Genomic DNA, 17,043 nt, shown 5'->3' with positions numbered 1-17,043 from the left:
CATCTATGCTATAATTATGCTCTATCATCCCATCAGTATAAAAAGAGCTCTCTCTCCCTCCTGTCTCTCAGAGCATAGCATGTCCTTAATGTTGTGTGGTTTTATGTTTCTAAAGCACTTTGTGATGGTGTCACAACCACCAAGGTTTTTCCTCACAGCTGAGGAGATGTTTGACTTAAAGGAATCAGTTTGAAATATTTAGATTTTTAAATAACTATGTTATATGATGGGTTTTTATCCACAGATCGTGATGCCAAAGTGTCTTCCAGAGTGGGCTGGGTCTCAATCCTATAAGAGATAGTCTTCTTCCTCAGAAGTGTCCAGGGGATTAAAAATGGGTTGTGTAAGTGGTAAAGGCTTAGGTTCAGGAGAAGTGTATAAGGAAGGTGTGGAGGGTAGAGACAAATGAAATAGGCTAGATTTGGGACTGGGAGAAGGATCCACCCTGAGTCAGGGTCTGAAAAAGCTAACTAGTTGTACAGGGTTACATCATACCTTCACCCCAACACCACACTGCATCTGACCCATACGTGTGTATGTGCTTTCTGAGGTCAGAAGCCTTTTGTAAAGGGTGCGGCTGCTGGTGGTTCATTTCTGTATAAGTAATAGGTATGTTACTGTTGTCAAACCCTAGCCTGTATGTTAAGATCTCAAACGAATAAATATGTCAATCATCAATACTGGCTTCTGAATGTCATTGCTTAATGTGTTGAAATGATTTATGAATGTGGCGCGCACACACACACACACACACACACACACACACACACACACACGCACAAATACAGTACGTTTATCTTTAGTTCAGGTGAGTAGTGTGGTTGGGTTCCACTTGCAGTCCAAAACACAAAAACATTATACACACAGTTATTTAGGTTAGAAAGAGTCAATAACCCCTTGACTTCCACACACAGCTACTCGCAGACAAGAAACACCTGCATTCTTTCTGACAGAGCTCCCTCCCTCAGTCTCTGTGATATGAGACACACAGTACAGACAGTGCTGCTCTCAAATCAGATTCCTGATGAGTTTGAGGCCAAACACCATACCGTCTCTCACACACTGTCTAAAACAGACATTCTGTCTTTCTGTTACTCTTCCTCTCTGTCTTTCACACTCCGTGCTGCTCTGCTGTCGAGAAGCACCGCCACAATGCGTTAAGTCATTAAGTCACCAGGAAGCTGTGAAGCACTGGGGAAGCTGTGGAGCCAGCTGTAGACTTGCAGGATTGTATTTGAGTCTGTTATTAAATGTGTATGTTTCTGCTTTTCATTAAATCATGTATGGCTACAAATATTGTAGCCCAGGCCTGTATAGATTTGTTCATATGAGCAGAATATTGTATATTTGTTAATGTGGTTATAGAAGGGGCCGAAGGCTAAAAACAGCCAATATCTAGTTTCTACAATGTATTGTTGTTTTATCTATTTTTCTTACACTGTCCATTAACATCAATTCACTATAAAACCTTTAATCAACAAAAAGCTTACCAAAATACAAAAAAAATATGGGGAGAAAAGAAATGGGCCTAAAACATTTTATTTAAAATAACCAAAAAATACAAGGCTACATGGCAATGAATCGCCATTAAAAACTAGTTCAGGTCCAAATCTTTCAAGAATGTGCTTAACATGCTGGTCTCATACGGATTGTCGTTGAGACCAACATCCATTTTGTTGAAATGGATGTGTTATAAAGAAGTGTCCAAGTAGGCTAGGTGCTCATTTTTCTCAGATGAATTTTGCAGCGTCTTGTCATTTGTGTGGTATAAAAAAATATTATTATAATGTATCCAGTCATGTAGAATTTCAGGAAATTATTTTAGAAAGGGCTATGTTTTTCTCAGTATATGTCCCCGTCAGTCCCTGGTCTTCAGGGCTGCGTTCCTGGTTATGAAACTCTGGTGAAGTCCCTGTTGCTTGTTCTGACCTAAGAATAATGAATGCTGAGGGTAGCAATGCAGATTAGCATATGAACGACTTGCAATTCGATTGCTGGACTATCAAAGCCATCCATCTAACCCATTTATTCAGATCTGGTAGTTCAAAGAGGATCGGTTCAAAGGTAATCGATTGGGCCTAGTTATTGTTCATTAGCGGCATACATTTGCTTTCATTCTCTCTTAAATCTCTTAAAATAGCCTATACTCGTCTTGTGCAATGTATAGCCTTCTGCACTGTTGGTGAGAATCTTAAGTTAATAATTATTTAGACATGAGGTGAATATAAAAATGGTTTTAAAAGATGCTGGGTAGATCTTTTAGTATAATAGCCTATAGAGTCAACTCAAATATGGTAAAATATGAAATAGCCTACATTTTCCATATCATAATGAGACTAAATGAAATGACATAGACCAAATGGATTTGGTCATGTTTTCCTATATTACATGGACTTATTAGACTGTTTAAAATGTAGGGGGGAAAGCATTTTATATAAACATTGGATTTCTGTGTCTGAAATGTCATCATTTTAGTTTTCAGATGTTTTCTTTTGGTAGGCCTACCCATGTCTCTCCTCACCCAGATAGCCTGCTCACTGAAAGTTGATAATTGTGACTTCATTAAATTGGAATGATGTGAATAATGATTGTGATGATGGTGAGTGCCCAGTATAGCCTAACACGTTGATAATAGGCTATTGTTACTTTGTGTTTCTCAAATCACAATGTTTCAAATTCTAGTCGTGTGATCGATTATCGTAGATTTATCGGTGGTGAGTGTTTCCTAGCCTCAGTGCATCTGGGAGGAGGTGGTCTTATTCTCCATGGACTTTACAGTGTCCCAGCACTTTTGGGAGTTTGAGCTACAGGGTGCAAATTTCTGTTTGAAAAAGCTAGCCTTTGCTTTCCTAACTTTCTGTGAATATTGGTTTCTAACTTCCCTGAAAAGTTGCATATCGCGGGGGCTATTCGATGCTAATGCAGTACGCCACAGAATGTTTTTTTACTGGTCAAGGAGTGAACCGAGGGCTACATCTGTTCTTAGTTCCATTTTTTTTTTATGTGGCATGCTTATTTAAGATGGTGAGGAAAGCACTTTAAAAAAATAACCAGGCATCCTCTGCTGACAGAATGAGATCAATATCATTCCAGGATACCCGGGCCAGGTCTATTTAGAAAGGCCTGCTCAGTGATGAGGGGTGGTCGTTTGACCGCAGACCCATTACGGACGCAGGCAATGAGGCAGTGATCGCTGAGATCCTGGTTGAAGACAGCAGAGCTGGTCAGGATGATATCTATGAGGGTGTCCATATTTACGGATTTAGGGTTGTACCTGGTGGGTTCCTTGATAATTTGTGTGAGATTGAGGGCATCTAGTTTAGAGTGTAGGACGGCCGGGGTGTTAAGCATATCCCAGTTTAGGTCACCTAGCAGAACAAACTCTGAAGATAGATGGGCGGCAATCAATTCACATATGGTGTCCAGGGCACAGCTGGGAGCTGAGGGGGTCTATAACAGGTGGCAACAGTGAGAGACTTATTTCTGGAGAGATTCATTTTTAAAATTAGAAGCTTGAACTGTTTGGGCATAGACCTTAAAAATATGACAGAACTCTGCAGGCTCTCTCTGCAGTAGATTGCAACTCCTCCCCCTTTGTCAGTTCTATCTTGATGGAATATGTTGTAGTTGGGGATGAAAATCTCAGAATTTTTGGTGGCCTTCATAAGCCAGGATTCAGACATGGCAAGGACATCAGGGTTGGCAGAGTGTGCTAAAGCAGTGAATAAAACAAACTTAGGGAGGAGGCTTCTGATGTTAACCTGCATGAAACCAAGGCTTTTATGGTTACAGAAGTCAACAAATGAGATCGCCTGGGGACACACAGGGCCTGTGTTAACCTCCACATCACCTGAGGAACAGAGGAGTAGTAGGATGAGGGTACGGCTAAAGGCTGGTCGTCTAGTGCGTTGGGGGCAGAGAATAAAAGGAGCAGATTTCTGGGCATGGTAGAATAGATTCAGGGCATAATGTACAGACAGGGGCATGGTAGTGTGCGGGTACAGTGGAGGAAAACCCAGGCATTGAGTGACGATGAGAGATGTTGCATCTCTGTAGGCACTAGTTATGCGAGGTGAGGTCACCGCATGTGTGGGAGGTAGGACAAAGAGGTATCTAAGGCATGTTGAGTGGGGCTAGGGGCCCTGCTGTAAAATAAAACAATGATAACTACCCTAAACAATAGTATACAAGGCATATTGACAGTAGAGAGACATAAAGCGAGGCATAAAGCAATCACAGGGGTTGATTGGGGGAGCTAGCTAAGACAACGGGTAAGACAACAACAACAGGTAAAATGGCGATGAATGGGCAGAGAGGGTCAGTTAACTACACACAGGGCCTGAGTTCAAGGCTGGGGCAGACAGATAAACTAAATGGAGTACAGTGATTAATGAACAGTCCAGCAGGCATCAGTTATGTAGCCAGGTGATCATAGGGTCCAGTGAACAGCAATAGATGAAACAGGGAAGCCTTTAGTTAGTCATTACTACCCAAGCAAGCGGGTGACACGGCGTACATAAAGTTATGTCCGTTGTGCCCTCAACCGGCCTTTGCCGGAAGTCGATGAAGACGCTTCTGCTAGCCCCGGCCTGCTATCTTTATGCTATCTTTACCTCTGCAGACCAGTCGTGGAGGATCAGCAGGGCTCCGTGTTGACAAGGGGTCCAGGCTAATTGGCAAAAGAGGTATTGTAGCTGGAGTAATTTTGTTTGCTATCCGGGAGATGCGCCTGGCTCAAGGCTAACTGGTGAAAGCTTCGGGATAAGGGCGTTAGCTAGCTGCTACCGAGTGGCTATCTACGATGCAAAGGTCAAATCAAATCACATTTATTTGTCACATACACATGGTTAGCAGGTGTTAATGCAAGTGTTGCGAAATGCTTGTGCTTCTAGTTCCGACCATGCAGTAATATCTAACAAGTAATATAACCTAACAATTTCACAACTACCTTATACACACAAGTGTAAAGGAATGAATACGAATATGTACATATTATATAAATGAGTGATGGCCGAACAGCATAGGCAAGATGCAGTAGATGGTATAGAGTACAGTATATACATATGAGACGAGTAATGTAGGGTATGAAAACATTATATGAAGTGGCATTGTTTAAAGTGGCTAGTGATACATTACATCAGGATGGCAAGATGCAGTAGATGGTATAGTGTACAGTATATACATATGAGATGAGTAATGTAGGGTAAGTAAACATTATATAATATAAAGTGGCTAGTGATAAATTGATTACATACATTTTTCCATTATTAAAGTGGCTGTAGTTGAGTCAGTATGTTGGCAGCAGCCACTCAATGTTAGCGATGGCTGTTTAACAGTCTGGTGGCCTTGAGATAGAAGCTGTTTTTCAGTCTCTCGGTCCCAGCTTTGATGCACCTGTACTGACCTCACCTTCTGGATGAAAGCGGGGTGAACAGGCAGTGGCTCGGGTAGTTTGCACCGGGTGATGTATTGTGCAGACCTCACTATCCTCTGGAGAGCCTTCCGGTTATGTGCAGAGCAGCTGCCGTACCAGGCAGTGATACAGCCCGACAGGATGCTCTCGATTGTGCATCTGTAAAAGTTTGAGTGTTTTTGGTGACAAGCCGAATATCTTCAGCCTCCTGAGGTTGAAGAGGTGCTGCTGCGCGATCTTCACCACGCTGTCCGTATGGGTGGACCATTTCAGTTTGTCCGTGATGTGTACGCCGAGGAACTTAAAACTCTCCACCCTCTCCACTACTGTGCCGTCAATGTAGATAGGGGGCAGCTCCCTCTGCTGTTTCCTGAAGTCCACGATCATCTCCTTTGTTTTGTTGACATTGAGTGTGAGGATATTTTCCTGACACCACACTCTGAGAGCCCTCACCTCCTCCCTGAACAGCATTCGTACATAGGTATTCCTCTTGTCCAGATGGGTTAGGGCAGTGTGATGGCGATTGCGTCGTCTGTGGACCTATTGGGGCGGTAAGCAAATTGGAGTGGGTCTAGGATGTCAGGTAGGGTGGAGGTGATATGGTCCTTGACTAGTCTCTCAAAGCACTTCATGATGACGGAGGTGAGTGCTACAGGTCGGTAGTCATTTAGGTCCAGAGCTTATGGAAGGAATCCGGTGATGTAGCTTCTAGTCGTGTTGGTGAAGAGTCCGGGAGGCGTCAGCTGTGTAGCCAAGTGTTAATAGGGTCCACTGAGCAGGCTGGGATGTGGGCCTGGCTCAAGGCTAGCTTTGGGGCTGGGCCACTCGGGAGCAGCTAGCTAGCTGCGATGATATGGAGTAATGGTCCAGAGCTTACGGCAGGAATCTGGTGATGTAGTGGAGAAGAGCAGTCCGGTATGCTCAGGGTTGATATCGTGCTGTGCAGACTGGCGAGTATTATCCAAGCTAAAAGCGGCTGGTGTCTGAGCTAAAGGTAAAGGCCACTAGCAGTGGCTAACAATTACTAAATAGCGAGTAGCTAATTAGCTGGTTAGCATCTGATGGCTAGCTCCTGATGGAGGTTCTAGCTATAAGGTATAAAAATAGCAGATCCGTATCACATTGGGTGAGGCGGGTTGCCGGAAGGTAAATTTAATTTCAAAATAGAAAAATATTGAAATATATACAATAAAAGACAGGGAGGGAAATTATATATCAGTATACCACCACCTGTATACCACAGATATGACAAAAGTATATTTTTACTGTTTTAATTATGTTGGTTACCAGTTTATAATAGCAATAAGGAACCTCAGGGGTTTGTGGTATATGGCCAGTATACCATGGCTAATGGCTGTATCCAGGCACTCGGCATTCCGTTGTGCATAAGAACAGCCCTTAGCTCGGGCCTTATTGCTTAAGTATAACCCATCTCTCACTGTGTCAGCCCCTCAGCTGATTTGTTATGCTGTAGAAGCATTTCCATTATGACCAGACACATAGGTCATTCAATCACATAACACAGACACATAATTAATTCACTGAATTGCCCATGCGCGTAGTAGTAGTAAATCAAATCAAATCAAATCAAATCAAATTTTATTTGTCACATACACATGGTTAGCAGATGTTAATGCGAGTGTAGCGAAATGCTTGTGCTTCTAGTTCCGACAATGCAGTAATAACAAGTAATCTAACTAACAATTCCAAAACTACTGTCTTGTACACAGTGTAAGGGGATAAAGAATATGTACATAAGGATATATGAATGAGTGATGGTACAGAGCAGTATAGGCAAGATACAGTAGATGGTATCGGGTACAGTATGTACAAATGAGATGAGTATGTAAACAAAGTGGCATAGTATAGTATAAAGTGGCTAGTGATACATGTATTACATAAGGATACCGTCGATGATATAGAGTACAGTATATACGTATGCATATGAGATGAATAATGTAGGGTAAGTAACATTTATATAAGGTAGCATTGTTTAAAGTGGCTAGTGATATATTTACATCATTTCCCATCAATTCCCATTATTAAAGTGGCTGGAGTTGAGTCAGTGTCAGTGTGTTGGCAGCAGCCACTCAGTGTTAGTGGTGGCTGTTTAACAGTCTGATGGCCTTGAGATAGAAGCTGTTTTTCAGTCTCTCGGTCCCAGCTTTGATGCACCTGTACTGACCTCGCCTTCTGGATGATAGCGGGGTGAACAGGCAGTGGCTCGGGTGGTTGATGTCCTTGATGATCTTTATGGCCTTCCTGTGACATCGGGTGGTGTAGGTGTCCTGGAGGGCAGGTAGTTTGCCCCCGGTGATGCGTTGTGCAGACCTCACTACCCTCTGGAGAGCCTTACGGTTGAGGGCGGTGCAGTTGCCATACCAGGCGGTGATACAGCCCGCCAGGATGCTCTCGATTGTGCATCTGTAGAAGTTTGTGAGTGCTTTTGGTGACAAGCCGAATTTCTTCAGCCTCCTGAGGTTGAAGAGGCGCTGCTGCGCCTTCTTCACGATGCTGTCTGTGTGAGTGGACCAATTCAGTTTGTCTGTGATGTGTATGCCGAGGAACTTAAAACTTGCTACCCTCTCCACTACTGTTCCATCGATGTGGATAGGGGGGTGTTCCCTCTGCTGTTTCCTGAAGTCCACAATCATCTCCTTAGTTTTGTTGACGTTGAGTGTGAGGTTGTTTTCCTGACACCACACTCCGAGGGCCCTCACCTCCTCCCTGTAGGCCGTCTCATCGTTGTTGGTAATCAAGCCTACCACTGTTGTGTCGTCCGCAAACTTGATGATTGAGTTGGAGGCGTGCGTGGCCACGCAGTCGTGGGTGAACAGGGAGTACAGGAGAGGGCTCAGAACGCAACCTTGTGGGGCCCCAGTGTTGAGGATCAGCGGGGAGGAGATGTTGTTGCCTACCCTCACCACCTGGGGGCGGCCCGTCAGGAAGTCCAGTACCCAGTTGCACAGGGCGGGGTCGAGACCCAGGGTCTCGAGCTTGATGACGAGCTTGGAGGGTACTATGGTGTAGTAGGAGGAGGAGGAGGAAGAAGATCAGAGAGTCCAGACTACAACAAAGTGCAATCACATTGCTGGAGCAATGAAACACACACATCTGGAGCATCCCTACCTGTAGCAGCAGTATGTCTCTGAGAGGATCACACTCACCGGACTGGACCAGGCTGAGTGGTTCGCAAGCAACAGTCAGTGCACACGCACACACCAACTGATTAATGGACTGCTGAATGTATAGATTTTTTCTCTTGCTTTGTTTTCTCTTTTCCGTATTATGTCTATTTCTGATACTCAGGAAATGGCTGAAAATAGCCCATATTAATTTAGGAGCCTTAGGTTCATGAAATCAATAACTTGCTAACATCAGATAACATTTCATATATTAGCCATTTCTGAGACTCACCTATATAATTTATTTGATGCTACAGCAGTAGCAATACAAGGATACAACATCTATAGAAGAGACAAGAATGCTTATAGGGGAGGTTTTTCCATATACTGTATATTCAGAGCCATATTCCTGTAATGCTTAGAGAAGATCTTATGTCAAGTGTTATTGAAGTGTTGCGGTTGCAGGTTCACCTTGCACATCTAAAGCCTTTTTTTTGCGGTGTTGCTATAGGCCGCCAAGTGCTAACAGTCAGTAACTAAATCATATGTATTAAATGCTTGATAGTGTATGTGACGTAAACAGAGAGGTCTACTTTCTTGAGGACCTGATTATTGACTGGTTTTCATCAAGCTGTCTGCTCAAGAGGAAGCTTCTCACTGTAACCAGTGCCTGTAATCTGGTTCAGGTTACTAATCAACCTACCAGGGTGTTTACAGACACTACAAGAACCAGGAAGTCCACATGTATTGATCACATTTTTAGTAATACTGTAGAACTTTGTTCTAAAGCTGTATCCGTACCCATTGGATACAGTGATCACAATATAATGGCTATATCGAGGAAAGCCAACATTCCAAAAGCTGGACCTAAAATTTGTGTTTAAGAGATCATACAAAATCTTTGGCTCTGACTCTTACGTAGATTTAAATATTTGTTGGTGTGATTAATAAAATCATCTAGATGCTGCACTTGATGAATTTATGAAATTGCTTCTTCCAATTAATGATAAACATGCACCTGTTAAGGAACTGATTGTTAGAACTTTTAAAGCTCCATGGATTGATGAGGAATTTAAAAACTGTATGGTTGGAAGAGATGGGGCAAAAGGAGTGGCTAATAAATCTGTCTGCATATCTGACTGGCTGATTTACTGCAAATTGAGAAATGATATGACTGAACTCAGCAAAAAGAAGAAGAAACTATTATGAAGCCAAGATCTATTATACACTGCTCAAAAAAATAAAGGGAACACTAAAATAACACATCCTAGATCTGAATGAATGAAATATTCTTATTAAATACTTTTTTCTTTACATAGTTGAATGTGCTGACAACAAAATCACACAAAAATTATCAATGGAAATCAAATTTATCAACCCATGGAGGTCTGGATTTGGAGTCACTCAAAATTAAAGTGGAAAACCACACTACAGGCTGATCTAACTTTGATGTAATGTCCTTAAAATAAGTCAAAATGAGGCTCAGTGGTGTGTGTGGCTTCCACGTGCCTGTATGACCTCCCTACAACGCCTGGACATGCTCCTGATGAGGTGGCAGATGGTCACCTGAGGGATCTCCTCCCAGACCTGGACTAAAGCATCTGCCAAACGTCCTGCACGGTGTTGGGCTGTCAGCACAACCCCCACCTGTGGACGTCGGGCCCTCATCCCACCCTCATGGAGTCTGTTTCTGACCGTTTGAGCAGACACATGCACATTTGTGGCCTGCTGGAGGTCATTTTGAAGGGCTCTGGCAGTGCTCCTCCTGCTCCTCCTTGCACAAAGGCGGAGGTAGCGGTCCTGCTGCTGCATTGTTGCCCTCCTACGGCCTCCTCCACGTCTCCTGATGTACTGGCCTGTCTCCTGGTAGCGCCTCCATGCTCTGGACACTACGCTGACAGACACAGCAAACCTTGCCACAGCTCGCATTGATATGTCATCCTGGATGAGCTGCACTACCTGAGCCACTTGTGTGGGTTGTAGACTCCGTCTCATGCTACCACTAGAGTGAAAGCACCGCCAGCATTCAAAAGTGACCAAAACATCAGCCAGGAAGCATAGGAACTGAGAAAACCATTTGATGTTGGCAATTATTTTTATGATTACTTCAGTGACAAAGTGCACAAACTTGGGCAGTAAATGCCAACAACGAACAGTGAGCCATTGTACTCATGTATTAAAAAAAACGAATAATGAAAGAAATGCATTGTAATTTTGTAAAGTGTGGGAGAGGTGGAAAGATTGTTCAAAAATGACAAACCTCCTGCCGTTGACAACTTAGATGGAAAGCTACTGAGGATGGTAGCTGAGTATATAACCACTCCTATCTGTCATATTTTTTATCTGTGTCTAGACTAAAGTCTGTCCTCAGGCCTGGAGGGAAGCTAGAGTCATTCCGCTAAACAAGAGCGGTAAACAGCCTTTACTGGTTCTATCAGGTTGCTGCCAGCTCTTAGCAAACTGTTGGAAAAAATGGTGTTTGACCAAATACAATGCTACTTCTCTGTGAACAAATTAACAACACTTTCAGCATGCTTATAGTGAAGGACACACAACATGTACTCCACTGATACAAATAACTGATGATTGGTTGAAAGAAATGGATAATAAGAAGGTTGTATGAGCTGTGCTGTTAGATATCAGTGCAGCATTTGATATTATTGACCAAAACCTGTTGTTGAGAAAACATATGTGTTAAGGCTTTTCAACCTCTGCCATGTCATGGATTCAGAGCTATCTATTTAATAGAACTCAGAAGGGTTTCTTTAATGGAATTGTTCCTGTTCCCAAGAAAGCTAAGGTAACTGAGCTAAACGACTAGCAGTAGCACTCACTTCCGTCATCATGAAGTGCTTTGAGAGACTAGTCAAGGACCATATCACCTTATCACCTCCACCCTACCCGACACCCTAGACCCACTCCAATTTGCTTACCGCCCAAATAGGTCCACAGACGATGCAATCTCAACCACACTGCACACTGCCCTAACCCATCTGGACAAGAGGAATACCTATGTGAGAATGCTGTTCATCGACTCCAGCTCGGCATTCAACACATAGTACCGTCCAAGCTCGTCATCAAGCTCGAGACCCTGGGTCTCGACCCCGCCCTGTGCAACTGGGTACTGGACTTCCTGACGGGCTGCCCCCAGGTGGTGAGGGTAGGCAACAACATCTCCACCCCGCTGATCCTCAACACTGGGGCCCCACAAGGGTGGCTGAAGGAGGCTGAAGAAATTCGGTTTGTCACCAAAAGCACTCACAAACTTCTACAGATGCACAATCGAGAGCATCCTGGCGGGCTGTATCACCGCCTGGTACAGCAACTGCTCCGCCCACAACCGTAAGGGTAGTGAGGTCTGCACAACGCATCACCGGGGGCAAACTACCTGCCCTCCAGGACACCTACACCACCCGATGTTACAGGAAGGCCATAAAGATCATCAAGGACACCCGAGCCACTGCCTGTTCACCCCGCTATCATCCAAAAGGCGAGGTCAGTACAGGTGCATCAAAGCTGGGACCGAGAGACTGAAAAACAGCTTCTATCTCAAGGCCATCAGACTGTTAAACAGCCACCACTAACATTGAGTGGCTGCTGCCAACACACTGACACTGACACTGACTCAACTCCAGCCACTTTAATAATGGGAATTGATGGGAAATGATGTAAATATATCACTAGCCACTTTAAACAATGCTACCTTATATAATGTTACTTACCCTACATTATTCATCTCATATGCATATGTATATACTGTACTCTATATCATCAACTGCATCCTTATGTAATACATGTATCACTAGCCACTTTAACTATGCCACTTTGTTTACATACTCACCTCATGTATATACTGTACTCGATACCATCTACTGTATCCTGCCTATGCTGCTCTGTACCATCACTCATTCATATATCCTTATGTACATATTCTTTATCCCCTTACACTGTGTATAAGACAGTAGTTTTGGAATTGTTAGTTAGATTACTTGTTGGTTATTACTGCATTGTCAGAACTAGAAGCACAAGCATTTCGCTACACTCGCATTAACATCTGCTAACCATGTGTATGTGACAAATAAAAAATGTGATTGGATTTGATTTAATGGAAGCTTCTCTAATGTCAAACATGTAAAGTGTGGTGTACTGCAGGGCAGCTCTCTAGGCCCTCTACTCTTACCAATGACCTGTCACTGCCATTAAACAAAGCATGTGTGTCCATGTATGCTGATGATTATTGACCATAACCTGTTGTTGAGAAAACATATATGTTATGTCTTTTCAACCTCTGCCATATATTATACAATGGCGCCGGATCAATTGTGCGATTGTGATTTTTTTCACGTTATTTTTTACTTATTTTATACATAATGTTTCTGCGACCATCTCTTCTGACCGAAAAGAGCTTCTGGATATCAGGACAGCGATTACTCACCTCGTACTGGACAAAGATTGTTTCTTTAACGAGTTGGATGCCAAGGATTTACTTCAGACACCGGACAAGGCCCAAATCCCCGTCATTCACATGAAGAAGATACAGAGATATCGGGGATGTAAACTCAGCAAAAAAAAGAAACGTACTCTCACTGTCAACTGCGTTTATTTTAAGAAAACATAACATGTGTAATTATTTGTATGAACATAAGATTCAACAGCTGAGACATAAACTGAACAAGTTCCACAGACATGTGACTAACATGGAATGTGACATGGAATAATGTGTCCCTGAACAAAGGGGGGGTAAAAATCTAAAGTAACAGTCAGTATCTGGTGTGGCCACCAGCTGTATTAAGTACTGCAGTTCATCTCCTCCTCATGGATTGCACCACATTTGCCAGTTATTGCTGGGAGATGTTACCCCCCTCTTCCACCAAGGCACCTGCAAGTTCCCGGACATTTCTGGGGGGAATGGCCCTAGTCCTCACCTTCCAATCCAATCCCAGACATGCTCAATGAGTTTGAGTTCTGGGCTCTTCGCTGGCCATGGTAGAACACTGACATTCCTGACTTGCAGGAAATCACGCACAGAAAGAGCAGTATGGCTGGTGGCATTGTCATGCTGGAGGATCATGTCAGGATGAGCCTGCAGAAAGGGTACGACATGAGGGAGGAGGATGTCTTCCCTGTAATGCACAGCGTTGAGATTGCCTGCAATGACAACAAGCTCAGTCTGATGATGCTGTGACACACCGCACCAGACTATGATGGACCCTCCAAATCGATCCCGCGTCAGAGTACAGGCCTCGGTGTAATGCTCATTCCTTTGACGACAAACAGTTGCCTCCGGTAAGACAAGGGGTAGCGGTCTGTGTATATTTGTCAATAACAGCTGGTGCATGAAATCTAATATTAAGGAAGTCTCTAGATGTTGCTCCCCTGAGGTAGAGTATCTCATGATAAGCTGTAGAGTATCTCATGATAAGCTGTAGACCACACTATTTACCAAGACAGTAGTCATCTATATTTTTCATAGCTGTCTATTTACCAGCTGTATAAGGCCATAAGCAAACAAGAAAATGCTCATCCAGAGGCGACACTCCTAGTGGCCGGGGACATTAATGTAGGGAAACTTAAATCCGTTTTACCTCAATTCTACCAGCATGTTACATGTGCAACCAGAGGGGATAAAAACTCTAGACCACCTTTACTTCACACACAGAGATGTGTACAAAGCTCTCCCTCGCCCTCCATTTGGAAAATCTGACCATAACTCTATCCTCCTGATTCTCAATTACAAGCAAAAACTAAAGCAGGAAGTACCAGGGACTCACTCAATACGTAAGTGGTCAGATGACGCAGATGCTAAGCTACAGGACTGTTTTGCTAACACAGACTGGAATATGTTCCGAGATTCTTCCGATGGCGTTGAGGAGTACACCACATCAGTCACTGGCTTCATCAATAAGTGCATTGATGACATCGTCCCCACAGTGACCGTACGTACCCCAACCAAAAGCCATGGATTACAGGCGACATCCGCACTGAGCTAAAGGGTAGAGCTGCCGCTTTCATGAAGCGGGACTCTAACTCGGACACTTATAAGAAATCCCGTTATATAAAACAATGCAGGATTCAAGACTTCATGCTTTTCAGCTAAAATTATTACATAGAATTATTGCCACCAACAAAATGTTGAATATTTGGGGCATAAAATCATCGAAGCTCTGCAGATTTTGTTGTGAGGATAAAGAATCAGTAGACCATTTATTTTGGTAATGCCCTTAGGTAGCCTGTTTCTGGTCTCAGGTTCAGGAGTGGCTGAAAATGCATAGCATTGATCTAAAATTGACCCTAGAAATAGTACTGTTAGGAGATCTGGAGAGACCGGGTCAGACAATTACTAATATACTAATACTTTTCGTAAAAGTATTTATCTTCAACACACAATCTGTAGATTCTATTCTATTCGATTGATTGAAATTGTACGTTAAAAGATATGTGTTGCATAGAAACACGAAGTAGGTGGCCAGCAGAGATAGATGGAATGGGCTGAGAAAAGCTGAGGGTTGGTATGTGGAATTGGAGACAAGTGGGAGTGGAGTTGCTGTGTGTGAGAGAGAATGATGGTCAAAAGATAAAGGGGAAAAAAGTCAAAATAAAACATAATAAAAGTACATTTGAATGACACTAAGTGGCAGTGTTTTTACAACTAATGCCGGTTTGCCTGAGGCTGATGCCGTCCAGGTGTTTGTACACATGCATATACACACACTCATAAACTCATAAACACATACAAGAACACACACATACATGTAATAGTGCCAGACATGCACACAAACATATAAAGTAGGCATTGCTGTTATGATTTCAGTTGACCTTGATGTCCTTTGTTTTAAATGTATTATTATTTATTTTTTTGCATTGCTGTTTGCTGTTTTCTTCTGTCTTTCATTTTTTCTCTTTAGTTCATTCTCTTAGTTGTTGGTGCATTGGGGGTTCTTGGGGGTGGGGAATGGAATTATTATTATTTATATTTTTTATTCTGGGGGAGGGGCTGTGGGAGGGGTCTCGAATGGTTGAGGATCAGCTTTTGGGGAACTGTGGGGGGGATCTTGGAGGGTTCGGGCTTCACAAGATTGTGATCATGAAAAAGGAAACTATGACATATATTTTATATCACTACCACGCACCCTCACACATAAGGATGGCTCTGTTGCAGAAAGACTGATATATGTTTGATAGTGTCTTGATGCTGTATTATTTGTCCTTCATGTTCCAATAATTTAATGTTATCCCTTCCTTGTGTTTTTTGTAATAAATAATTATAAAAAATAAGAAAAAAAGAAATCCCGTTATGCCCTCTGATGAGCCATCGAACAGGCAAAGCGTCAATACAAGACTATAATCTAATCGTACTACACCGGATCCGATGCTCGTTGGATGTGGCAGGGCTTGCAAACTATTATGGACTATAAAGGGAAGCCGCAAGCTGCCAAGTGATACGAGCCTACCAGACGAGCTACAGTGCCTTGCGAAAGTATTCGGCCCCCTTGAACTTTGCGACCTTTTGCCACATTTCAGGCTTCAAACATAAAGATATAAAACTGTATTTTTTTGTGAAGAATCAACAACAAGTGGGACACAATCATGAAGTGGAACGACATTTATTGGATATTTCAAACTTTTTTAACAAATCAAAACTGAAAAATTGGGCAGCCCCTTTACTTTCAGTTCAGCAAACTCTCTCCAGAAGACTCTCTCCAGAAGTTCAGTGAGGATCTCTGAATGATCCAATGTTGACCTAAATGACTAATGATGATAAATACAATCCACCTGTGTGTAATCAAGTCTCCGTATAAATGCACCTGCACTGTGATAGTCTCAGAGGTCCGTTACAAGCGCAGAGAGCATCATGAAGAACAAGGAACACACCAGGCAGGTCCGAGATACTGTTGTGAAGAAGTTTAAAGCCGGATTTGGATACAAAAAGATTTCCCAAGCTATAAACATCCCAAAGAGCACTGTGCAAGCGATAATATTGAAATGGAAGGAGTATCAGACCACTGCAAATCTACCAAGACCTGGCCGTCCCTCTAAACTTTCAGCTCATACAAGGAGAAGACTGATCAGAGATGCAGCCAAGAGGCCCATGATCACTCTGGATGAACTGCAGAGATCTACAGCTGAGGTGGGAGACTCTGTCCATAGGACAACAATCAGTCGTATATTGCACAAATCTGGCCTTTATGGAAGAGTGGCAAGAAGAAAGCCATTTCTTAAAGATATCCATAAAAAGTGTTGTTTAAAGTTTGCCACAAGCCACCTGGGAAACACACCAAACATGTGGAAGAAGGTGCTCTGGTCAGATGAAACCAAAATTGAACTTTTTGGCAACAATACAAAACGTTATGTTTGGCGTAAAAGCAACACAGCTGAACACACCATCCCCACTGTCAAACATGGTGGTGGCAGCATCATGGTTTGGCCTGCTTTTCTTCAGCAGGGACAGGGAAGATGGTTAAAATTGATGGGAAGATGGATGGAGCCAAATACAGGACCATTCTG

General features: G+C 43.0%; 1 protein-coding gene across 2 annotated transcripts in view; it reads left to right on the top strand.

Moving 5' to 3' along the window:
• The window catches only part of ppp6r2b (protein phosphatase 6, regulatory subunit 2b), a 32,794-nt gene extending 32,116 nt beyond the window's left edge, over positions 1-678 (top strand). For both annotated transcript variants that reach the window (XR_005037930.1, XM_036955838.1), the window contains one exon: positions 245-678. Coding sequence is in view for 1 of the 2 variants with exons in the window: in XM_036955838.1 (XP_036811733.1) it covers positions 245-251 (7 nt within the window). In the remaining variant the exon portion in view is untranslated. The remainder of the gene's footprint in view (positions 1-244) is intronic.
• The last annotated feature ends 16,365 nt before the right edge of the window (positions 679-17,043 follow it).

Source organism: Oncorhynchus mykiss, chromosome 2, assembly GCF_013265735.2.
Source record: "Oncorhynchus mykiss isolate Arlee chromosome 2, USDA_OmykA_1.1, whole genome shotgun sequence".
NCBI classification, from domain to species: domain Eukaryota; kingdom Metazoa; phylum Chordata; class Actinopteri; order Salmoniformes; family Salmonidae; genus Oncorhynchus; species Oncorhynchus mykiss.
This window is presented reverse-complemented; position numbering and strand designations above follow the sequence as displayed.